General features: G+C 37.7%; 1 protein-coding gene across 1 annotated transcript in view; it reads left to right on the forward strand.

Moving 5' to 3' along the window:
* unc5da (unc-5 netrin receptor Da) overlaps positions 1–26,554 on the forward strand; it is a 171,703-nt gene that overhangs the window by 138,095 nt on the left and 7,054 nt on the right. The window contains exons 7-14 of the mRNA XM_052588949.1: positions 2,175–2,339; positions 4,101–4,136; positions 5,699–5,887; positions 11,649–12,053; positions 13,194–13,278; positions 19,420–19,591; positions 22,927–23,154; positions 26,385–26,534. Of these exons, the coding sequence (XP_052444909.1) occupies positions 2,175–2,339; positions 4,101–4,136; positions 5,699–5,887; positions 11,649–12,053; positions 13,194–13,278; positions 19,420–19,591; positions 22,927–23,154; positions 26,385–26,534 (1,430 nt within the window). The remainder of the gene's footprint in view (positions 1–2,174; positions 2,340–4,100; positions 4,137–5,698; positions 5,888–11,648; positions 12,054–13,193; positions 13,279–19,419; positions 19,592–22,926; positions 23,155–26,384; positions 26,535–26,554) is intronic.

The following is a 26,554-nucleotide window of genomic DNA, read 5'->3' on the forward strand; positions in this document are numbered from 1 at the left end:
TAGACATAAACAGAGAAGTAGCTCTGGCTACAATGTCCTTCCGCAACATGCAAGCAGTTCTGTTTATTAACTGCTAGAGCGTCAAAAGTTACAGATTGCAGCTTTAACTCTGATCCTTCGTTGTGTGCTTCATTCAAAGCCAGCTCACGTGTAACATAATTGCGGACCCTCAATTGAGTAGTATTTAGTGGCATTTTTCTTTTATTTGTTATTGTTTCTTTCATCCCTCTCCCTCTATGAACCTGGCCGAGGTCCAGCTACCTTGCCTGGAGCAGCAGGGCCGTCCGCTGGAAGACCACACCAGGGTCTTTATCATTCTGGCGTGCTTTACTCACTTCCCGGACCACTCGATCTGTGTTGCCCCACTCCCGATCCAGAGCCCAGCCAGCCATCACCATCACGATACATGGAAAGTTTGCCAGAGCCCACTGCAGTCGCAGAGCCCAAGCTTGCCACGATTAAAGAGCCAGCACAAAGTTTAAAGTGACAGTGCCTATCATCGTCCAAGTGCTAGGACATCAGCTCCGCCTGGGCTCCTTGCTCTCTCGCCTCCACCCTGGCCCATCACCCCACCAGCTCCATTGGGCTCCCTCATCCCTCCGGCTCTGACTTGGTCAGTTGTTCACCATCTGTCGCCTCAGGACTCCACTCCTCTGGCTCTGTCAGGCTCATTCTTCCCTCCAGCTCAGCCTCCATCCTCAGTAGCTCCAGCTCTGCCGCCAGTTCCATCAATTCTGTGGCTCTCTGTCTTCATCCTGGGCTCCTCTTCCACCTCTTCCTCTGCTGAGGGTCGCTATCCTGGCTGGTCTCTGGTTCCCAACCTGGCTCCTCCTGCTCTGGGCTTCTCCCTGGCTCCTTCCTCCATCTGCTCCGCCTTGGCCTAATGAACTGTGCCCTTTTCCCGTTGCCTGCCCCTCACCTGCCCACAACCACTTCCTGAACCCCACAATCCATCCTCTGTTGGACTATTTTTGAGTGTGCAAGGATGTGCCATTCCAGGAGGGGGTGAAATGTTATGGTTATGGTCTGTTTTGGTTTGGTTTCTGTTTCCACATTTCCCTGAGTTCCTGTGTCTATTAGTTTACATGGTTTTTGATTAATTACTCCACCTGTTTCAGTTCTTCCTGATTACGTTCCCTGTTTATAACTCCTGTGTTCTCCTCTGGTCCTTTGTCTGCTATTGATTTTTATATGTTTTGCTTCATTGGACTTACTCCTGAATTCTAAACCCTGTAACTCTGGGATCCTTCATTGTTCATTCCAAGCCAGCTCACATTCAAATTGACCTCAGTGGCATAAGCGTCTGGAGTTTTACAGTTGATGTGTATCTGCGTTCTGTTAATGTGGCACTTTCATTCTCACAGATTTCCTGTTTACTGACTAAAGCGCAATACAATGCTCTTCATAGCGAGCAAGAGAGATGGAGCGAGACAGATAAACAGGGATAAAAGAAATTCAGAAAGACAGACAACTGAAAGAGAGCGTGTATATGTGACAGAGATTTGATGGTAAGAGAATTCAGGATTACGAAATTCCATAAGTCGAAGTTTAGGGAATCAAGACAGACATATGAAAGGAGAAAGACTGAGGGGCAGAAAGAGAAACCTGATTGAGCGAAAGAGAGGAGAGAAAAAAGAGTTATCAGTCGCCGGGTCCTCAGGTGCTCTTACGCTGGCTAAATTTATGGTTTCATTGGAAGCACCAATCACATGGGAACCGCTGGTCATGTTGGGGGAAACGTTATCTGAGGAGGGCACCAGTCACTCTGCAATGAGAAAAAAAAAACTTAATCTCGCTCTCCAGCCCAGCTCAATCCCAGTACCCCACTCAACAGAGACACACAAACACGGCATTTGCATTTAGATTAGCCGCAGAGGAAACACCAGCAGCCCATGGAGTCGTTAGGGTAAAGGGAAAAGCCTGATGGAACAAGACAAAAGTAAATAGTCTTTTGCTTTTGTCAGAGACAAACCTTGTGAGGGAAAATCCTGGAATTATAGGAAGACATCCTGCAGAAAGAGGAACAAAATGAGTGACTATTCTGGGAGAATGTTTATATCAGATACACAAGATTGGTCTGAGAGGAAGTATGAATTCCAATTTTTAAGTTGCAAACTCTGCACAATAAACTTTTTATGTGCTCTAATGAAAACGTGTGTCTTTTTGTGTGGCAGTGGACGGTGGCTGGGCCGAGTGGACTATGTGGTCTGTGTGTAGTTCTGAATGTGAGAGGCAGCGCACTAGAGAGTGTACAGACCCGGAGCCAAAACATGGAGGAAGACTGTGTGATGGACCTGCCCTGGACATGGACAACTGCACTGGAGACCTTTGTATTCAAGGTAATAGTCACCATGTCATTACTGCTGTCATCATCATTATTACTGTCACCTCCATCTCTGGAATCACTTTAATCATCACCTGGATGAATGCCAATCAGAACAGAATTGAGAATGCATTTTATATATCTTGAATTTAGTTTAAATTTGAAAGTTGATTGTGGAGTTTAAACTAGAATTAAACTGAACTGAAATTCAGAGAAATTTGTGAATGCAATATTTGTCATTCCTTTTTTATTATTATTGGAATTTTTGCAAGACCATATAAAGTGAATTCAGTGTAAAATAAGAAATTACAGACTGTCTCAATATAAACCCATTCAAAACTCTCCAGCCCCAAAAAACATTTGAATATGAAACCAAATAAAAAAAAAAAAATACAAAAATGGATGAATAAATAAATAGAATGTGTCATCTTAACCAGAAAAAGGTTTCTTAAAACTTTACAGAAAAACGTACAGAAAAATATAAAATAGCGCCAATATAAATTTGTATTATTATAAAAATAAATATTGTTTGTTGAAGTTTTAATAAAGTTAAATAAATTAATAATGTATTTCTTTTTTCTATACACTTTTGTTTTTTACACGTATATTATAGATATAAATATTATATATATATATATATATATATATATATATATATATATATATATATATATATACACAGTATATATTAAAATAAGTTTATAAACTTTAATAAATGAATAACTTCTTTTATACTATGCACACAAATATATATGTCGTCATTGCATTTCCATCAGTCATCGTCATCATTATTGCACTGCTGTCCCCACTATCATCATTACCACCAGACTAAACTAGATTGAAATAATTTAAAACCACTAATGGATTTTTTATTTAATTATTTATTAATTATTTTTACATCATACTTACAGTGTCAAAAATAAAACCTACGGATGGTGTAATTCTTTCTACTTTACACGACGCTGTGTGTGGTTGTAAAATGTATAATGAGGCTCAATATGCTCCTGATTTTCTGTTACAGAGCTCATCCAGCCCATCTTCTGTGCAACACAGACACAGAGCAGTAAAAAAATAATCTCACTTTTCTTTAGATCAGTAGAGACAAGTCCTCTGTGGAAGGCTGTCAGCACCTGAATGAAACCAGTCAGTCAAGCCCTCAGACGAGCAGGACTTGACAGGCCGTTTTGTAATTCCTTGGGAGAGGCAGAAATCTTCTGTTTTAATCCTCCTCGCTCATCATCCTGACAGTTCTTTAATCAATCTTTCCTGCCACCATCCCCTGAGGGAGGAGGGTGTACTCCTCGCCATCCTCTGCAGATGAGTCTAAAGCCCAGCGGTGAAAGACATCCCTATCAGAGACCAATTTCCTACACCTAATACTGACACACACAACCACACACACTAATGCGTCCGTAACGTTCAATTCTGTGTGAGTGTGGTAATTCTGTGTAAAAGATTTGACAGCGATTCCAGATTACATGCCTGTCATTGACCGTCATACATATGTAGATCTGTGTTTAGACAGCTTGATTCAGTGCTGTCTTTTATTTACCTCCTACGGAATTCTCAAAATTCATTTTTTGAAAGAGCGAGGAGGAAGGTTTCTTCTCGCAGAACTTTGATCAGCTCATGCATCGTCACACCAAATGGGCTTTTTTTATATCTCCAATGGATTCTTGCAACTTCCAGATATGCCTTAGAGCTCTGTTTGTGCATGAGCATCTAAAGAGTTGCAGCGTTTGTGTGTCTCACAGTATGTTATACATTTCTTTTTCAGACAGGAAGCTGCTCCACGATGTGAAGGTTCCGCAAGGTGAGTTACTGCCGCTACACCTTTCATGTGTTTCTTTTCTTTTTTGCTTAGATTTTTTTTTTTTTTTTACTTCAGTTTTATAATTTCATTTACATGCATTGGATTACTTTTGAATATGCTCACAGGCATGTAAAACATGATGTAATAATGCTGCATTGCATCACAATGATCCATCTTCATATGTTCGCTCTGTTCACAGTGTCTGTGTAATTAACCCCTTTTACTGTTATCATCATTCTGAGTCACGCTCGACAAACAACCTTATTGCAACCTTTACATAAGCCCGTTTAAACACTGACATTGTTCAACATTGGGCTGATGCCCTGACAATTAGGTTTCCAGTGAATAATCATCCAGGACGCCATTTGAAATAACCTGGAAAACCAATTAAGTCGATGACATTTTAAAGAGTGCTGACTCAATGACTGACACGGTGCCACATTAACTTGACAAGGATGCACCGCAAAGATTAAACATCTTTGACAGGTTTTGCTTGAGGAATGTCAGTGTCCCCGTCATGATTATAACATAATCAAACATTACTCAGAAAACGTAACCTTTTAATAAATGTGTATTTATTCAAAAGTTTGGGGTCAGTAAGATTCATTAAAAGTTTCCGAAAGAAGTCTCTTATTGTATGTATGGAAGTCTGTTTCTGCCACCGATTAAAAAAAAAAAATGTATAAAAATATCTGTGACTTCTTTTAACTGTGATCTCTCAATTCTGAGAATAAAATCATAATCGCAAGATATTACCTCAGATTTTTAACTCTTTCCTCGCAATTCTTTTGTTTGTCAGAATAAAAAAGTAATCTCAGAATTCTCAGAACGAGGGGGTTACACACCAAAGGTAAAAGGAAAATCAGCAAAGTGAGCAAATATCTAAACCCAAGTGCAAAACTGATTCGTTAACCTGCCAAACTTTTCCAGAGCTCCCAATTAACCTGCTCTGTTAGCTGTTAGCGCAGCTCCACATGTTTCTGGCTGGTGTTTTCATAGCCGCAGGCTTTGTCTGATGTTCCCTACCTGTCTGGAGGCTTTTGAATGCTCAGAAACGACATGCTAGCTTTTCTTTGTTCTGTCTGTTGTTCAGAGTGTCCTGGTTGAATTGTTTTGTGTGAAGGAGTCGGCAGATAGGGCCTAATCACTACAGATGAGATAATATAATGAGCTGCGTTGTCCCGAAATCCCTGTGGAAGGCACGCGGTTTTTGCTTTGCCAGATTCCCTGCGTGTGTTCATGCTGAGAGTCAGGTGTGCGGTTGAGGGTTGATTGTAATCGCCCATCAGTAGAGACCTTTCATTAGTGCTGGAGGTGTCTGGGAAAGAAGGAACATTAGAGAGACTAAGAGAGAAAGCTAGTCTTCTGTGCTGAAGGTGTTTTATGGTTATGTAATTTATTTGTGGCTGTGTTGCATCTGTACATCAAAATGAGATCCCTGAGCTATTTGATGGAAATTTGAGTGAATAAATAAATACCTTTATATAATAATTTTCAGAAGAACCACAGTCATTGCTTAGTCATTGTGTATTTCTCCTCAAATGTGTTTTCTCTTTTCCTAGCTGATATGGAAAGCAGTAATGATGTGGCGCTGTACTCTGGTCTGGCTGCGGGTTTAGTTACCATGGTCATGCTGGTCATCGCTGTAACGCTGTACAGGCGGAACCAGAGCGAGTATGGCGTTGATGTCATCGACTCATCCGCACTGACCGGGGGATTTCAGTCCTTCAGCTTCAAAAGTGCTAGACAAGGTGAGCAAAAACAACAACTTCAAATTGAACCAAGTGCATACATGACTCATGCCATAATTACAGTGTTTGCAAGGCAGAACTGTGAAAAAGAAAACCTTTAAAAAAAAAGTCATTTCTTTCTAATTTTTATTTTCTCTAGTTTCCTATAGTTAATTCCGCTTGAGCAGTTTAACCTGCAATTAAGTTTTTAATGCAGTGTGTTTCTTGTTCTAAGGTTCACTGGGATCAGGGAAGATATATATATATATATATATATATATATATATATATATATATATATATATATATATATATATATATATATATCACCCAGCTGGCTCTAATGTTGGAAAAATTGTTGTTGCATTTGTCCTGATAGTTTATTTTGATCCCCAGCTGTCTCCATTTATCAAAATCATCTACAGAGACGAATGCAAGTTTTAGTTCCATCATAATTTATCATTTTGAGAAATGTTTTTTTGTCTCAGTTTGAGTTTTAAACTATAAGACCTGATTTATCTGTTGATAGCAGGATTGCAGTTTGTGCTTATTTAAATCTAAAAACTATGTAATATAGAATTCTAACAAGAAAGAAATGTATTTTATGAGAAATTTTAAATTAATAGATGGTAAGCAGTGGTTTCAACTTAGTTATTGGCACTCCTAATTTGCTGCTTATTAATAGTTAGTTAGGTAGATGTTAAGTTAAGGTATTGGGTTGGATTAAGAAGCTAGAATATGGTCATGCAGAGTATATGCTTAATAAGAATTAATAATCAGTCAATATGTTAATAATAGACATGTTAGTAAGAAACTAGTTAATAGTGAGAATTGGCTCCTATACTAAAGTACCACTGGACATCCTATGACGTCCTAATTATACTTAATGCAAAAAAAATGTGCCTTTTGCTAAAAAAAAAAGGTTTTTTTTCTTTCTCTGAACTTCATGTAGAGCATTCCCTCACTTCACTCTGTTTCTTGTCTCTTTGCGTCTCTGCTCCAAACCAGAGCTAGAGGGTGTTAGTTGATTTACTTTCCATGTATCTCTTCTCCTCTCCTTTGGCCCATCTGACGCCCCCAGAAAAAGAGATTGATGTTGATGGAGGGGTGCAGGGAGCGGAGCACTAGTTCTCTCTTGCTTGTCTGTTCAGTAATAGGTCCTGTTCACAGTGCTATCACTCTCCTCGGCACACTAAACACCACCATCACTACAGACACACAAACACGCACGCACATCACCAGATGTCTCGACAGGAAGTTTCAAAGAGCTAAACACACCGAGGTGATAGATGCCACATTGTACCCATCAAATGATTAAAGACATCAATGAAATGATGGATGGATACATGGAGAAAAGAATCGACTTGATCCAAAAAGTGAAGGAAGATACATTATAAACAGGCTCATTCTGAAATATTAAAGCTATTTCATAATATCACTGCTTTTGCTCTATTTTGAATCAAATAAATGCAGGCTTGGTGAGCAGAAGATTTTTCTTAAAAATAAATGAATTAATTCATAAACATTATTTTTGTCTGGAAATGTATGTAATTTGTTTCTTATTTTTTCTAAACTAAACTATACAAGGAGCCCTATTGTTAAGGTTAAAAGTAACAACTCATTGAGTAAATTTTGGAAAAAAAATTAACAACCTTGTATCAATAAATTTTTATTCATTATAGTAAAAAAAAGTGATTATGAGTAAATATATAAATGTAATGTTGTAAAATTCTCCTCTAGTGAACATATGATTTTTCTTACTAGTTTATGGACACAGAATGGATTTTCTGAGGTCATGTGACAGCGCTTTCAAGCTGCTGTCTTTCTGCGGTAAAAACACCCATTGAGTGATTACATGAGACACTGTACATTCAGTAAGTTGTAGTGTACCTTTCAACATTGATCGGATGTCTTTGTTTATTTCATGCTAATTATAGAATGCACTCCTGCTTCGCTTGAACTGAGGTAAAGCTGCAGCGTGTGTGAACTGTCATGCCACTAAAGATCTCAGAAACGTTATTGTTTGAAATTCTTAATACAACTAACAGAATTTGAATGCTGAGACTTTGTTTCCTGTTATTAGAAGTGACCCGCTCTATCGTGACCGTCAGCTCACTGTCTGTGTCCTTTTTCACTCCATAAGAAAATGAAAGCATCGCGAGAGGCTGGCAATAGACAAGATGAAGATGCATCGCATCCTTGAGTTCAAGGCTTAAATAAACGATTCTTTCAGTACGATTAAACAAAGGAAATGAATAGCAGCATATTAATTATTTGGGTGGCCAATCAGATGTCAGGGTTGTCCAATGCCAAACTGGACACCCCTTTGGATATTCCACTGATTATAAACCATCAGTCAGACGGAATAATAATTAGGCCACATAAAATTAGTAACCATAACCGATTTGCTGAAAAGCAATAATGATTGATGGATGGATCAACAGATAGTTGGATTTAATGAATTGGAATGTGCTAGTTGATGCAGTTCACTTTAAATACATTTGCCTAGAGATCTGATCACTGTGGAAATCTTGACTCATTCACTGATGCATTTACAACTCCAGAGGAACTGTTGAAATATCGTTGCAATAACCGTGTTGCCTAGGCGACAGATTTTTGACAGCGCTATCAACACATGTACAGCAGAGAACGACTTTGATAGACACTCATATCAAACAAGACAACTGTTGTCATGGAGATACAAACCTTTTAGCCTTGCGTGACAATTCTCACACATTTAGATTTTGAATAGATCTGCCGAAGGAAAGGTTTCAGGTGTGAGCTGCAGTCTGTCCTCCTGGGCCTCCATCCAATCTGAGAAAGAGAAAATGAGTCCCTCTCACACCTCTTTTCGCCACCTCTCTTAGGGAAGTACTCTCGTTCAGCCATTGCTTTTTGATGAATAAAACAGATTGAGTGGTGTCTGTGTGAGTGTGATGCGTTTTCGTGATCTGCCAAAGCTCTCAGCTGAGCTCGTAATGAAACAAGTGGGATCACTTCACACTGCTGGAACAGCTGCTTCTAATAATCGAAAGATTGTTGTTGCATTTGTCTTGATAGTTCATTTTGATAACTGGAGACATTCGGTTCCATCATAATTCATCATTTCAAGAAATGTTTTTGTCTCAATTTTATGCTAAGAGTTTTATAAGGGCTACACATCAAGGTTTGGCTGGTTACCATGAATTACTTAGAACATCCTGGTAGTTGCCGCCCACCATCTGAGAAGCATCTGTCTCCATTGACTGCTATTAAAAAACAGTATCTTGAATTATAGTGTGTGTGTGTGTATGTATATATATTACTAACATATTTGACAAAATATCCAAAGCATTTGAACAAAAACCTATTTTTTGTAGAAGACAAAGTGATCAAAATTTGAGAACAGTAACCACTGTAGCATGAACTAAAATTTTGGAGGGTTACAGCGGTCAGAAATTAGTAGGAAGTGTGAAGGCACTTGCTTTGAATGACTTCATCACATCTGCGGCCACAGGACATCAGTAGTCTCTAACACTGCTATGCTGTGATCTTGGTACACTCTTCTTCCAGTTTCTTCCATAGTTTGGTAAGTTTGGTGGGTTTCTTAGCCATAACTTTGTCACCAAGGATTTTCCAGAGATTTTCAGTCAGGGTCAGATCAGGACTCTCGCCTTGAGATATGGCCCAAGGATTGTCTTGCATAAAAGTTGCAGGATGATTGGGAGATGCTTGCAAGGAAGGAACTGCATGTTGCTGAAGGGGATTATGATAAACATTTGCATTTATTCTTCCATTTAGCTGCATAAGAAGCCCAACTCCTGCTGCAGGAAACACTTCTCGCCAAACACTTTCTTCTCCACCTTTCATTGACATCTTTACACACTTGGAGTTTAGTCTTTCCCAAGTTTGACACCAAACATAATGTTTCCCATCAGACCCAAATAAACTAAACTTGCTCTCATCGCTAAAGTGAACTTTAGACTAGTCCATCTCTCTCTACACAACATGCTTCTCAGCCAAGGAGAGTCTAGCCTTTTGATTCTTTCTGCAGATGAGAGACTTGGTCACTGCAGAGTGCACCTTTAGTCCAATGTCTTTTAAACAAAAACTAGCAACTGATTCCCCATTGAGAGTCTCTGCATTATCATGTCTTCTCATGCATTTGTCTTACATGGACAACCAGTCTTTTGGGGGGTACTTGAATTTATTAGTTTCATTATAAACCTGCAAAATTATCTGGACAATTACCTGTTGTAGGGTTTCAGTCACCTTAGTGCATCCCTTCATTTTACAATCTCAGTGAAAATTTGAGAAATGTTGCCAGTTAAATAGGGTGTGAAAATAATAATATAATATAATATAATATAATATAATATAATATAATATAATATAATATAATATAATATAATATAATATAATATAATATAATATAATATAATATAATGTGTAGTGACGTGACGTGACGTGACATGGATATCATTGTTGCTTCCCTAAGAAATATATAAATATATTATTATTTTTGGCAGAATATACAGGTGTTTTGAAAGGGCGTCAGTGGGAAAACGTTTTGAAACTAACCAGCCAAACCTTGACCCACTGGACTGAAGTAATTTCTCAAAACAAACAAAAACAGGGCTATGTTTCTCTTGCATTGGGCCTACACAGAATCTCTGCAATTTATTATTTTTTATTTTTCTTTACATTTTCTTAGCTTATTGTTGGGGGTGGGGGATCAGTGGAACGGATATAAATGTGTTAAGTTGCTGGGACTCATTTTGGTAACTGAAAGCATTATTAAATTATTAATGTTCGATAAATATTTAATGTCTGCTAAATATTAAATGATTTATTAAACAAACATGCAAAACCCGGGGATGTGCTGTAGACAACTTTTTGAATGATGGATGTTTGAATTTCTTGGAAGCCTGCAGAGGTTTCAGTTCAATTCTGCTGTGTCGGATTCTGTGAAGGTCTACTCATCAACACAGAGACACAATGTTATGTGTGTGGTAGATCTACTGTACAGATACTACTGGGCATATAGTTGTGCACTTAACATTTAAAAAATTTTATCAGCAAAAGTAATGCAATTTGTCAAGTTTCAAGCAGTGTCTGAGTCAGTCCGAGGATGTCTAAGATGAAAAGCAGAAATCTTTTTTATCATTTATTGAAAAAATGTATTTTAAGTAATGATGCAATTTTCAACATTTTTCAAAAATTCAAAAGTAAGTTTTTACTTTTTTTTTTTTGCAATAAAAAAACAACACAGCTTCATATAAACATTATAAAAGAAAAATAAGGTTTATGCTAATTATTACTTTAAAGGGATAATTCACCCAAACATTTAAATTCTGTCAATAATTATTTAACGTCATATCGTTCCAACCCCGTAAGGACTTTGTTCACCAAATCCAAAGGAGCTTTCTGACCCTCCATATGCAACAAACAACTGACATGTTCAAGGCCCAGAAAGGTAGTAAGGAAATTGTTAAAATAGTCCATGTGACATCAGTGGTTCAACCTTAATTTTATGAAGCGTGCAAAGGACAATAAAAAAGACTATTCAACAATTACTTCTCTCCCGTGTCAGTCTTTGACGCTAACCCATGTCAGTCTTCAACTAACCCTTTAATCCCAACAAAAAAATAAATACAACATTTAAATAACACGTTAATCAGAAGACATGTATTCATGTCATTCCATGTATGATTAGCATTTTAAATGCATTTTTGAATAGCGTAATGGATTGAGACAAAACAAATGAATGTTATGTCATTGACCTGTCTACGTTTTGTTCCAGGTAACCCCCTGTTAATGAACTCCTCCATGCAGCCAGACCTGACCGTGTCACGGACCTACACCGGCCCCATCTGTTTCCCCGACTCCATGGAGAAGGAGCTCATCCCTGAACCTGCACTCTTCGACCCCCTTCCTGACCTCAAAGTCAAAGTTCACAGTTCCTTTATGGTCTCTCTGGGAGTGTCTGAGAGGGCAGAGTATCATGTGAAAGCGCCTTCCCAAACGTTTCCACGTGGTGTGGTGCAGGAGATCGGAGGCAGTGGAGGCACGCTGGGTGGGAGAGGGAAGAGCCAGCTTGCTCCCGTCCAGCCAGCGCTGGTCTCCAGTATGATGACTGGCAAGCGACCGCTCAGGACCAGCGGGGTGTTCGGGCATGGCGGAGGACGACTGGTGGTGCCCAACGCAGGTGTGTGTTTAATACATGCTGTAGAAAGATTAAAGACGCGAGAGAGAACCAAACACACTACATGAAAATAAAGCAAGCTTTAGCTAAATACAGAATAATTTCAGTCCGCAGCCCATTCAAAGAACATCTGATGCCTATTTAGAATGTTAGACATGTAAGAAGTTTAAATTTGGAAAGACTGGAAGAGGATTGTAATCAAGGAATTGTAATTCATATATCAATTGTTGAAGGCATAATGGGATTTAAATAAATAAAATAAAATATCTAAAATAAATAAAAAAAATAATATATAAATTCTACATATTCTAAAATCTTAAATATAAAAAAAAATAGTACACACATTGTTCTCGAAAATGTGATTGTTTTTTTTTTTTTTTTTTACATGTCCTGTCTAAGTGGGTGGTTCTAGGACCAAATGGCTTGCTTCATAGGTTTAGGGAGAGACACGCTGGTGTGCAGATACACACACACCAGTCACTTCTTTATTCTCTCTCCATTTCTCTTTTCATGGCTTTCTCTCTCACACACAGTATATCCAGTGACTGTGCTGTGTTATTGAGGCTGTGCACACAGCACCCAGTGGCTGAGAGAGGGGGCAACTGACAGAGAGGCAGACAGACCAACAGGGCGGCATTGATTTAGGAGTCTCTAGGGTCTATCTCTCTCTCTCCTCTCCCTCCTTTACACTCCCTTGCTCTTTTCCACCTTGACAGGCTGGCAGAAGTGTGTGAGAAAGGTTAGAGACTAGTGCATCTGTTGAAGCGTGCTGGAGTTCTCGCTCATCCTATTTAAGACCTTTACAGACGAATAGTGACTCTAACAACTCTACAGGCGTCTTGTCACTTCACAAGGTGTGTGCACATGTGCATTGTACACAAGCATTCGTAAGGAAGGTTTTGAATTGATTTTTAAGAAGACGTGTTGTCCTGCACGAGTCCCTCAAGAAAAATGTTCTTCTGTTTCTAAATTCCAGACATCGCATCAAACTGTTCATTCAGCTGAAAGGGCTTCTGGGAAATTAAGAGTGTTTCCAAAAGAGGAACTTTGTTTGTTCCAGTTTAGCATCCAGTCCCATTCCGTCATGTTGTCAGATCATATAAATTGTTTGGTTTTGTGTGTGTGTGTCTTATCTTGGGCTAGGTGTGAGTTTGCTGGTGCCTCACGGTGCGATTGAAGAGGATGCAACCTGGGAACTGTACATGAGCATTACCCAGCAGGACTCCAGGTAATATATCCAGCACACTAACGCACAAAATCGAGACTGTATTCAATTCACTCTTCTGCTCTGTACCAAAAACTGCCTGCAAAAAAAAGGAATTTTAAGGCCCGATGTGGAGGTTGATCCAACTTAATTAAGCTGTTTTGTAAGATAACTAATTTTTGCCAAATTCTATGGTCTTTTATGGAGAATTGCAACAAATGTAGGGAAATACAGTACATTATAGATGATGAACAAAACCTTATCAGTCATTCAGTAGTGAAAAATATAGATTTGGCCAAATTGACCAAAACCAGTGACCATTATGTTTGGTGTTATGGTAACACTTTACTTAAAGCCTTTATGTATAATGCATTATAAAGTGTTTTTAAAGGGTGTAATGCATTATAATTATTCATAATGTGCGTCGTAATTCATTATTTCTTGTCGGAAATAATTATAATAGAATTTAAAATGTATAATGTAACAATGAATTAACATATTATAATGTACAGTATTTACTGTGATTACAATTATTCATGAGATGTACAATGCATTATAAGGTGCACTACAAGGCATAATTAATGCATTAAAGGCAAGGCAAGGCAAGTTTATTTATATAGCACATTTCATACACAATGGCAATTCAAAGTGCTTTACATAAAAGAAAGTAAAATAATCATGAAGAAAAATAATAATTAATTAATTAATTAATATCTCGAGTCATTTTGCTTGACAGGTAAATGCATCTTGAATTAAGACTGTTTAGATATTTATTCTAGAAGACAAGAAAAATAAGTAAGATTTTTTTTTGTTTTTTGCGGTGTGTGTAGGCAGTAGGCATCAAGGCAGCTCACTAGGAAATTATCTTTTCTCTCACACTTGCTTTTCTAGCTGCCTATCTCTGTTGTTCACTAGCAAAAAGTAGCTCGCCATTCAGGAACACCTTGTTTGGTGAAGCTAGTAAGCTAAAATGCTCATGGTGGGTACCACTAGCAACTAAAACGCAATGCACTGGTGTTATCAGTAGGGCACTTTTCATTTTATTCCCATTTCTTACTTTCTGTACCTCAGTTTCCCATTCTGACCATCAATCTTGCCCCTGATTGCTGTTTCCAACAGTCAGTCAGTCTCGCTTTCTGCTTTGAGTCAGCATTATGTTTCAGAGGTGGAAGCCTGTATACTGAAGGCAGCTATATGTGTGACCGGCTCTCCTGGGGCTCATTTAGAAAGGTGTTCTTTTATAGCGTTAGTATTCTGTGTGCAAGAGTGGTTAACACATCCGAGTCAAGCAGGTTATCAGCCAGCTGTGCTATCCTGTCGCAACAAGGAGAAAAAAGATGGTGACTCTGAAACAATGGCATTGTTGTCGACCTGAGACCAGCGCTGTGAACATCACACTACGATGTGAGCATGTTAAATCAATGGTTATCAATGTTTTGACTCAAAGGTCCCCCATCTCCACAACAATATTCAAATACCCCCTTGCCCTCAGATTTTCTTTAACCAGTTTTTAATCTATTTACACTCCTAGTTTGAGCTATTTTAAAAAAGTTAAATAATTCAAATTCAAATAATTTAATTACAGGATTCCGAATTTAGGAACTGAATGTTTTCCAGGGTTCCCGCTGTTTTTATCCAATGAAAGTGGCACTTTCATTATTTACTCATTATGAAGAATAAGGACTTTTAAAAACCACTTTACTCTGTATGTCTGCTAAAGTATTTGGCATAACTAATCATTTGTGTATTCGTTAAAAAAAACATCATTTATCCAGTTTCCAGTTATATAATAATTTATACTTATGTTTTCATACCTCAAGCTTTGTAGTCTGTTTCTGATGTTGCATGATGTTCCAAATGATCATATGTGACCCTGGAGTCTGGACCACAAAACCAACCATAAGTAGTACGGGTATATTTGTAGCAATAACCAACAATACATGGTATGGGTCAGAATTACAATTTTTTTTTTATTGCATAAAAGGATATAGTAAAGATCATGTTCCATGAAGATACTTTTTAAATTTTCTACCATAAATATATCAACATTAATTTTTGAATTAATTTTTTTAAATCTCAATTTCAAAAAATTAACCCTCATGACTGGTTTTGTGGTCTAGGGTAACATATTTTGTCAGGTAAAGTGAACTACAGATAATCTCTGCTGACTATAAAGGATGCAGTGAACACTGTTTAGGGACTTTGCTGTAAATCGTAATGCAATTTTTGTTTCATGAGTGGAAATCTCCCAGAATGCCACTTGCTTTGTTCTGGTGAGCTGCTTAACTTTGGGATTAACCCTCCGGAAATTATGAGCAAACTTTGACGAGCGGGAATTAAAACTACAGTTGTAAAACTCTCGAATGTCACCTACAATCAGACTGAAGACACCTTCCGCTTGGCTCTCAGTCCTCCATCGCTGTCGTAGACTCTCTGGGATTGATAGAAATCAAAGGTCATGAGTGTTCAGAGTCTCTTCAGCGCTCATAGATGAAAACCTCAATCTCAGCAAGTCCGCAGATGAAGGTACCTGCTAGTGTCCGATAAGCTCAGAGCTGTTTGCTTCCCCATCTTCCATCCGACGCACCAACACCACCGTCGCGCAGCTATCCGTCAGTCAAACTCTAGCTGCTCAGCCCAGCTGTCATTCAAAGCCTATCTTTTGACAGTTGTGGTGAGTGGCGGGGAGAAATTCAATCCACAACACTGCAATCTGACCACAAAGCATCTACAGAGGGTGGAGAGAGGGGGTTTAGAAGAAGAGAGAAGCAGAAATCAATCTGCAGAACCTCTTAAATTTAGCCGCATGATCTCCAGAGTCCTCATAACAGCAGCTATAGAGTGCAGAGTCATGAAAAAGGATCAATCAGAGACTCTTTTTATTTGTTCACAGTGATAGGATTGAGTTTGCTCAGACCTCTGGGCTATTTGCAGAGCTTAAAGCTCTCCTGTACACTTCCCTGTGGATTCACCTGGACAACACACCGAACATTTGTATTACTAGAAAATGATTCACACTCTGTTAATGAAAGCAGACTTGTTTTGTTTTTTTTGCTATCTTGGAGGATATTAAACTGGTAAATCAATAGGTGATGCATTTCCTTGTTATTAGCACTGCATCTCCGGCTCCTCTTTATATTTGATGAACTAGGGGAAATGAATAATGGCTTGATCCTTGAATGCGAGCTAGCAGTCTCTTTTTACAAGACTAGACTACACTTTTTAATGCGTGTAGTGAAAAAAGTAATTGCATATATATTCTTAACAGCAATATTTTTGAAATGTATGTCCAGTTACGCAGCCCACCAGTATAAATAACATATCTACTTCCAGTGTTCAGCCATATGGCTTGATGATCTCCTGTGTCAAAATAGCTGTCAGCTGAACAGTGCTTTATAGTTAAACACTTCCCTTCTCTTAGGCAGTTTGATCTATGAGAGATAATTGTTCATATTGATCAGGCCATAATGCCTGCGGCACAAAATGCAATGAAGAAGCTTGTTGTGGTGGTTTCCTGAGGGAGCAGTTTTGGTTTTAATTTGTTGAAGTCTGTTCTCTGTCTGTTTGGTCTCTGGCTTTTGTCTGTGTGAGAAGGGAAAAGGTGACAACATATGAAAAATACAAATTCACAATAATGAATGAATATTTTTTTTTTTTTTTGTAGTTTTATTTATTTATTTATTTTAAAAAATATATTTATTTATTATGTTATTTTAATTAATTTATTATTTCAGGGTTTCAACTGTTTTTCATTTGTTTTCCACTGTTCCTGATACTTCAGCAACTATGACATTTTTGTTCCATTTGATGTGCGTTTTATGTTCACAAATGTTTTTCTAGTGTTTGCGAGAGTTTCTTTAATGGCTGTAAATGTCAAGTAACGCTCTCTATTCTCTACAGAATGGTAAAACAAGCTTAGCTGGTTCATCAGCATTAATTGCCTTTATTTCAGACGCAAAAGAGTTTGGATACAATGCCAATAGACAGAGTAATTACTAAATATAAATAAATCAACATGTAAACAAACAGTGCCGATGCAGAGAGAAAGAGAGTGATTAGAAGGCGGTTAAGTGACAGACTGGTCTGGTGGTGCGGTACAGTGTCAGTTGTAGTGTCACTTTAATTGGACGGCTGTGTCAGCCCCCCACCTGCTTAGAATGAAAAACGGCTCTGGTTGTGAAATAAGTACTTGATATTCAGCCCATATGTTCATCAGACGCATCATAATTAGTGGTGCTTAAAGGAATAATTTACACAAAATTAAAATTAATTCATCCTTTATCCACCATCATTTTATTCCAAGCGTGTATGACTTTCTTTTTTCTATGGAACACAAAAATAATATTTGATATAGCCAAAACATGGAAGCCAATGGTCAATAAATCTGTATGTTTACCAATATCCGTCATTTACGTTTTGAACTTTGGCCTGTTTTTGCTACCATCATTAATCACACCTCAAAATACACTCTTAAAATAAAGCTTCAAAAAGAGGGTTTTCACAGCAATGTAATATTTTTGTTCTTAAAAGTTCTTAAAATAACTTTTTCCCCCCAAAAAATAACTGTTCTAAATGGAATCGTCAATGCAAAAAAAAAAAACACACACATTAGATAAAAAACTTTTATACAAGTGTGTTCTAATCGATAAGGACATTGGACTTTTGCCTGGTGGGCAATATAACTGTTGAAAAGCCTTGCAACATGGAGATTTTGGCTAGGCAATGATGTAGAAAACATCCAGAACACCCTAGCACACACACAGCAACATATCAAAGACTATTCAAAACACCATAGCACTTACAGTAGCAGAGACAGTCAATGGACAGTTCCACATGGACAAACACCGCTCATTAGTATTAAAATCTCTTGAATCTCTGTGCAAAGAGTACTGAATTGTAAATCATCACGGTTCTGTTTACAGCAGGTGTCTGGTTCATGTAATCTGCCGTGTCAATGTGTTAGTTCTCTATGGCGCCATCCAGGCCGCCCTGAACTCCCCCTGCTGTAGATGACTAATCCTTGTTGAGGATCCACAGCAGTCATATCGATCGACGCTAACACATCCAAACTGTCTCAATATGTCACCAGGCTCCTCAGAAAGCACTTCAAACAACAACATCGACCTGGGAACTCACACACACACACACACACACACACTGACTGATCCACACCCGATCAAGTCCAACTGCCTTCTGGAATCACTTCAACCAGCGAAAAAAGCACAATATATCTGTATTAGCGCTGAGTCCGCAGGCTTATCTGTTGTGTTTGTTTTTGCAAGGAGATCTTTGCAGCTACTTGGCATGTTTCCGTTAACAAATCTGCTTGTGTTTCTAGCTAATGTTTGTTCGTGGTGTTGTCGTAGTAGCTTGCCCTCGTGTTTATTAACCAAACTAATTCCATTTATTTCAACATCGGCATCTTCTGGTGAAATCAATACTGTTATTTTGACACTACAGCACATTGGGTGAGGATTTCCCATGAACGTTCCACACAAGTAGTTCTCCTGATCTGTATTTTATTTTGATGGTGGAAATAACATTTTAATTTGGGGAAAACTTTTGAGTTTTGGATTAATGAATAGATTTACTGTTTGCACACTTATTATGGGGTTAAACTCATAATAAAGGCCTGTTCACATCAAGAATGATAACTATAGCAATTATATTAGCATCCACGCCGATGGACAGTTTTATTTTGTTTATTATAAGCATCTACTGTAGTCATCTGGTGCTTTTTATTTTCCTTTTCCACATCTTGAAATAAATGCCACAATTGATTCCAGCCCAAGCCCAAGGATAGTATCCGATCGATTTTTTCATTGAAAATCACACTGAACTCCCTAATTTATTCCTATGGGATATTTTGTAAAGCTTGTTAGAGTTAGCAACAGTAACTAAGGGAGGCGGAACATAGAGAAGTGTAATTTCCCTCATTTTAGTTTTTTTTGTACATGTGAGTGTGTTTACATATGATGTTACATTAAAATTAAATAGAATCAGAAGCATTGCTTTTGACATTGATTAATTTTGCATATGCTTTTATCCAAAGTCGTTTACAAATGAGAAAGACACAGCAGTTAATCATCAGGAACTAACAATATTAGCAGTTGTTGTTTTTGAACAATATCAATTATTCTATGTTTCGTGTGTCTATTTCTTTAGTGCTTTGTCTGATGAAGGTCAGGAGATACTCTTGAGTCCAGAAGTAACATATGGCCCTCCTGGCCTGACCCTTTCCTGCCCTGTTGCCTTGACAGTAGCCCACTGTGCAGATGTGAGTTCAGAAGACTGGAGTATCAAGCTTAAGAGACAGACCCAGGACAACAGCTGGGAGGTAAGACAAATGAAAATTATGTCATTACTCTCCCTTATGTCATTTTAAACACGTAACACCTTCGTTCGGAACCCAATTTAAGATATTTTTGATGAAATCCAAGAGCTTTCTAGCTCTGCATAGAAAGCAATTCAACTACCACATTTAAGGCCCAGTAAAGTCATAAGGACATTGTTAAAATAGTCCATGTGACACCAGTGTTTCAATCATGATGTAATGAAGCTATGAAAATACATTTTTGGCACAAAGAAATCAAAAATAGTGACTATATTCAACAATTTCTTCTCTTCCATGTTAGTCTTCGACGCACGTTCATGAGAATACCAAAGAAACTGTTGAATGAAGTTATTGTTGTTTTCTTTGCACGCAAAAATTAAAATTAAGGTTGAACCGCTGTTGTCACATGGACTATTTTAACAATGTACTTACAACCTTTCTGGGCCTTGAACATATCAGATGCGTTGCTGTCTAAAAAGTATCTTCATTTGTGTTCCAAAGATGAACAAAGGTCTAAAAGTTTTTGAACGACATGAGGGTGATTAATTAATGACAGCGTTTTCAATTTTGGGTGAACTATCTTTTTAACTATTAGAATACATAGCGAAGCCATTACTTGCCTTGAATGAGTGTAAAGTCTGAATCATGTAGTTCATTGGGAAATCGCAGTGTGCTGGTAATTATTAAGAACTGTCATTCTGAAGTATGAATGCTGAAGGTTACTATATGACAGAATCAATAGATATGCCCTCTGTTCCTACAACGCGAGTCCCATTGAGTGCACTTTGGGAGCCTCTCTCTTTGCTTCTCTTATTAACATTGTTCTTTCCCTTTGATATTTTCTGTTCTTTATAAAAGTGGTATTTGTACCACTCTTACGTATTGAAAGAACTTCATTAAAGTTGAGCTGGGGCTCACTGACACAAACTGACCCTGGGTAAACCATCTCTGTTTGTGTTTGTGTAGCTGCTAGCACATGTGTGTCCGACCTGACATTTCGGGAGACTATAATCAAACGCAGACACTCTAATTCAAAGACACATCACAATACCAATCAACTACTTTTCTTTTTGTGCAAGCGAGTCATTTTGATGCCGTTTTAAAGACTCGGAGACCTCTGATGGTTGTTTGAAATAATGAGCTTTTTTCTCGCAGGCATAATGCCAGAACAAGTGAGGGGCAGGCTGAGAGTAATGTCCCCGCAGAATTGAGAATAACACCTTTTTTGTGCATTTTTACTGTGTGTGTGAGAGAGACTGAAAGCACACTTTAATGTGCACAGTGCACCCACTGATTTGTGGGTAATAGACAATGCTTTCTGTGCAATGGTGTGTTTAGACGTGAAATATCAAGCTTTCTGCCGTCGCAAATGGTTCGGGTCGCTCCGGGGGGCAAAGTTATGCTTAGCTTCAGCTATATTCAGACGGTAAAATGGAGACCCTGGACTCCGAGTTCCTGCTGGCCGCTACACACCCACTGTTCCTGACATTCAAATACCAGATGCATATAATAATAATCAAGCTGTGCTTCCATCTGCAGAGCTATAAAGAAAAGAAAAGCATAATTTCAGCTAAAGATCTTCACCTTTTTCTAACATGTGTATATACTTTTATGCTGACTGGGGAATTTATAAAGTGAAGCGGCCTGTGAAAAGCCTCAGGGTTGCCAAAAGTAAGTAGCTGTCAGTGCTTTTGACAACGAGGCCTTTCTTTGCATTAAAAGCAATTGAACCGTGTCCTAGAAAAGAAAAACAGTCGATCAGCATGGAAGCCGTTCTTGGTTACGGAGCCAAGTTATCTCTTAATCGTGTTTGTACTATAAACATTACAATATATCGTATATCATTTATGGTCAATTGTAAATGTTTGAGCTGAGTTTTAAAGATGCATTCATTTTACTTTCGGTTGGAATGTTTTTTTGTCACTGGTGTTGCAGTTAAGTGAAGGTAATGGGAAGCAGAAGCACCACTCATGAATTTGACAATTGCGGTGGTTTTCAAGATGAGGGAAGGCAATTCAAAAACAGTCATTCTAGCACTGATCGTGGTCAAATGTTCAAAAGCATTTCATTAACAGAACAGGGTTTTCTCTCTCCCACACACATGCACATGCACACACAGACACACTCACAAAAAAAGCTGCGTAAGGAAGTTGAATTTTAGTATAGATTTTATATTTGTTCATTTAATTTCATTTATTTATATTTATATAGTGTTTTATTATCATATTAACAGTATATTACTGTATGAAATTTTAATTTTTATAAAATAAATATAAATAAAATTGCATATTTTTTCCTGATTATATCAATACTATATAGTTTTTTTTTACATCTGTTTTGGTTTAGTTTTCTGTGTTTCCTTTCTCCTGCCTTGTTTGTCTCCGTGGTTTTTGATTAATTATAATTAAACACATCTGTTTCAGTTCTCCCAATTAAGTTACTGTTACTTCAGTCTGTGTTCCCCATGTTCCTTTGTCCTCTATCGATGTTTATTCATTTGGATTTGTGTTTGGTTGTTTGCTTATTCTCTCCTGTGGATTTATTAAAAGAACTCTTTTGATTATACTCTGTCACCGTGTGCTTTGTTTTGCACACCAGACCATGACAATAGTGTAATATAATAAATTATATTTTAATAAAATGGGTATAAATTAAAGAAAATATATTTTAAAAAGTATTAAATAAACATAACACTATAAAACACTTTATGTATACTATTATAATCATTAAAATGGTTAATTGTTTATTTGTTAGATAGTAAAGATAGTAAATAGTAAAGATAGTAAAGATAGTAAATGTAATGGTTTTGCCACTTTTTCTTTACTTTATTAAAACTGAAATAAAAAATAAAAAAAGTTTATACTCAGCCACACTACTTTTTAATGTATACAGCTTTGTGTAGAACTGTAAAGAATTAAAAACTTTGGCCATCTGAAAATGAATGACGTTATGAGTCATGTCCTAGATCACATAATTTGCACGTTTACAACTTTTAAAACTATTTTTGTCTATTGAAAGATTTATTCTTTTATAAAAAAGGCTTCTTCAGCTGAACAACCGGTATGTTGTTAAACAACAGTACAATTCATTGAACCCACTGTACTTCTTTCCCTTAAAGCTTCATTTTTATTCCTGTCAAAATTAAATGCGGTGCTACCCTGTTACTAAGGTCTGTTGCAGACTTGATCTTTCTCAAGTCTATTGCCCTCTAAAAGAGAATGACATTTATCAGTCACCTCAGTTGTCCCTAATAGCAAACCTTAATATAATCGCAGTCATTCTGCATAAGTCTTGTGTATGTGCTGCACCAACAGTGGGATTTTGTGTGTTTCTGCCAGGAGGTCATGGCTGCGGAAGAGGAGAGCACCTCTTGTTACTGCCTGTTGGACACTCAGTGCTGCCACCTGTTGGTGGAGAGACCGGGGTGTTATGCTTTAGTGGGAGAGGCCCTCACACAGGCGGCAGGGAAGAGACTCCGACTTGCTGCGTTTGGAAACATGGAGCCCAACTTCCTCAACTACAGCATTCGAGTGTACTGCGTCGATGATACGCCCCATGCCTTTCAGGTGTGTAAAAACATGTTTTGTTTCGGATGCTGATGCACTATTTAAGAAGCCACTGGTTTAGTCAAACCAGTTCATGCTGGTCCTAACTGGTCTTCCCACAAGGGTGCCTTTTTGGCTTTCACAGATGTAGGCTTTCTCAAATGTCATGATACATATCCCCTTCACACTGCATATGGCATTAGACGGAAATCCACAGCTTATGGGATATTTGCATTCATGGGGCAGCGTGTTATGGCTGGCCGTCATGCCCTGTGGGTACTCTGGTTTTACGCTCCACTGAAAGTCAGCTGGACCAATCTCTCTCTCGTGCACACACACATTTCCAGCTAACTGATAGAATAGCTTCTTAAATTACAAAGACACGGTGAGCCACTCTTGCTTCATGCATTCACTACGTGACTGAATATTTTCTGTGAGCTAATTAAAAATGATTTAAATTCTGTTAGGCGTGACGTCTAGCTGAGTGGACACAGCTTCAGAGAAGTCTTTGTTCTGCGCAGACTCGGACCTTACAATTTCTTCACTTTATGAAGAAAGCATTATATGTCATTTATATTTAATGTTTAGCATGGATCTTTTCTACTTGGTTATGGAGATGTGGAGATGTCTTTGTTTTGCTTTGAAGCCTCAAGACGTACACAAACTAATTTAGTTGCGTTATTTTTCTCTTCAACCACACAAATGTGGTTGATGTCTAGAGTGTTTTTACACTCAAGCTAAATTAATGAACTTTAATATATGTTGGGATATTATTATGCCTTCAGAAAGGAACCAGAATTGCATCTTACAGTTCTGTTTGACATCACAAGCCCTGAAGACCATGAAAATGTCTTACAAAGGTACAGTTTGCAGTTATCAGTTGTGTACCATTGAGAATCTTTGAAACAGGATTGACATTTTAAGATGTTAAATGTCACAAAACATATAAACAAATAAAATGATACAAGAGGAAAACCTGAACAACTAATATGAATAGTTAAGTACCTGAAAGAATGATTGTTATTAAGGTTTTGATGTTGTTTTATGCAATAATGTATTACTTTAAAAAGTTCAAAAAAAAGGGTCTATGGTAAGAGTGATGACACAACCTGGAAACACAAAAATCTTTTTAATAATACCGCCAGCTAAAATAATAAAGCTAAAAATGGTTTAGATAGAATAAAGAAAGAATGTTTTTACCTCTGCTTTCATTAAAATGTGCATATTTAATAATATTGCAAGAAGACATTGGAAACAAGGGCCTTAGGACAGGCCAAATTATTTTGTGGTGAATTTAACAGAATAAAAAAGTTACTGGTTTATTATTTAATTTGTCTAGAAAATGTTTTGTAATGCTTGGCAAAAACTATTATTGTTATTATAGAAGGTATTGTTACACACACACTATGATTCAAAGGTTTGTAAAATAACAGTTTTTTCTCCTTAAAGGGGTCATGACATGAGAAATCAAAATTGTCTTGATCTTTTGGGATATGAAAAGTCTTTGTACCATTAAAACATCCTGCGAGCTTCATAGCTTAAAATGTCCTTTTCATTATAAACAAAGCATTTATTTAATCAATCTCTAAAAATGGCTCATTTTGGATCTGAGGTGCAAGATGACGTCACCCGGGCACAAACATTTGCATAAACACTGCATCACAAATCGTAAGTAAATGATTTCATAATGCTTTGCCTGGAAATTATCATTTTTTTGGATTATGTTGTCAAAACACTACAATAGTGTCTACTATTTCCTATGCAATGACATTAGCCAATCATAACAGTGGCCAGTTACTGCCTAGCCTTAAAGGACAGGCCTCTTAAAACAGGTCGCGTTAGACAAAGGGTCAGAATGATGGTTTAAAATAATACATTTTCCACATACTCTATATTAGTTGATGTTTTTTTTTTTTTTTTTTTTTTTTTTGTGCAAATTTTTTTTTTATTAACATTATAAGTAAAACTCAAAGAACATATAAAAATAATAAAATAACAAAAATCCATGTCATGACCCCTTTAGTAATTTTATGGAAACCTTGATGGACTTATTTCCAGGATTGTTTGATTAATAGAATTTGTAATTGTAGAAGTCTTCGCTGTCACTTTTGATCAATTTAATGCAGCCTTGAAGAATTTTTATTATTTTTTTTAATGGTAGTGTATGTAGGGAAACCCAATGGATCTTGTAGAATGACCTGTATAATGTCTCAATAAAAATGCAGACCTGAGTGTTAGGTAAAGCGTATAGACAAAACCATTAGCTTAAGCATAAGCATTAACACAATAGAAGTCAATTGAAAGTCTCCACCATGACAGAAAAACAACCGCGTGTGTGTGACAGACCTCGGTTCTGTGAAGTCTCCTTCCAAAAAAGGACACACTCACGAGTGAATGGTCAAAGATTGTATTTCTCCACACCAAAGCACTCTTCCACTTTGTTTATCCAGCCGTTCACCTGCCGTTTTTTTTTTTCTTCTTTTGTACTCTTTGTTGTCAGCTGTGTTTGCATTTCACAAAACAGCAAATGAATTCCTCCCCGGAAACTGAACAAATTCAGGCCAGGATCGATCAGCAGCCATCACAGCGAGAGAGTTTTCCTGTCTTTTGTGACCGAGAGAGAGAGAAAGCAAGAGAGAGAGACCTAATGCTTTTAATGCTACTGTGCCATTGTCAACAATTCCCACAGAATAGATGCAAAGAGCACAAAATCACCCGTGCCTTTCATCAATGCTGATTCTATCCATCCAGTGTCTCTCGCTTCGGTTCTGCATGCCATTTTGTGTGCGTGTTGCATTTGTGCACAGAGAAAAGGTAGACGACGTTCATTGTATTCGACTGAGATGGTAATTGAAGGCATTGTACCTTAAGAGTTATTAGTTGTTGTGTTGTCAGATTTTTTTTTTATTATTCTTTATATTAAGCCCAGGGTGTTATTGTAATTCCATTCTTGTAGATGAAAAATGCAATGCAGGCATTTCTTCAACCTGTTTGTTGGTCTTGGGGTTGGAAACGTTAGCCTCGCGTTGAGGTTTTTAATCACTTTCCGCTTCATCTTCTCAGGTTACGAAGATTAAAGGTGCCGCCATATCCAGGAAATAGCTGTTGTGTAGCGTAGGAGGGCTGTTTTTTTCACCTGAATAATTTAAACATGAGCAATCATTTGAGTTCTGTTCCTGGTGTAGGGCATTGTATGTGTCAGGATGTGTTTATGCATGAGCGTTTATATCTTTATTTACTCTTCCTCGCAGGAGGTGGTTTCGGTGGAATGGGGTCGAGGTGGACGCCTACTGGAGGAACCCAAGACCCTGCTCTTCAGAGCGAACTCTTTCAGCCTGCAGGTCTCCATCCAGGACATCCCCCAGTTCCTGTGGAGCATCAAACCTTTCACCACCTGCCAGGTGCTGTCCTCATGAATATG

Source organism: Carassius gibelio, chromosome B21 (genome assembly GCF_023724105.1).
Source record: "Carassius gibelio isolate Cgi1373 ecotype wild population from Czech Republic chromosome B21, carGib1.2-hapl.c, whole genome shotgun sequence".
Classification (NCBI taxonomy): Eukaryota; Metazoa; Chordata; class Actinopteri; order Cypriniformes; family Cyprinidae; genus Carassius; species Carassius gibelio.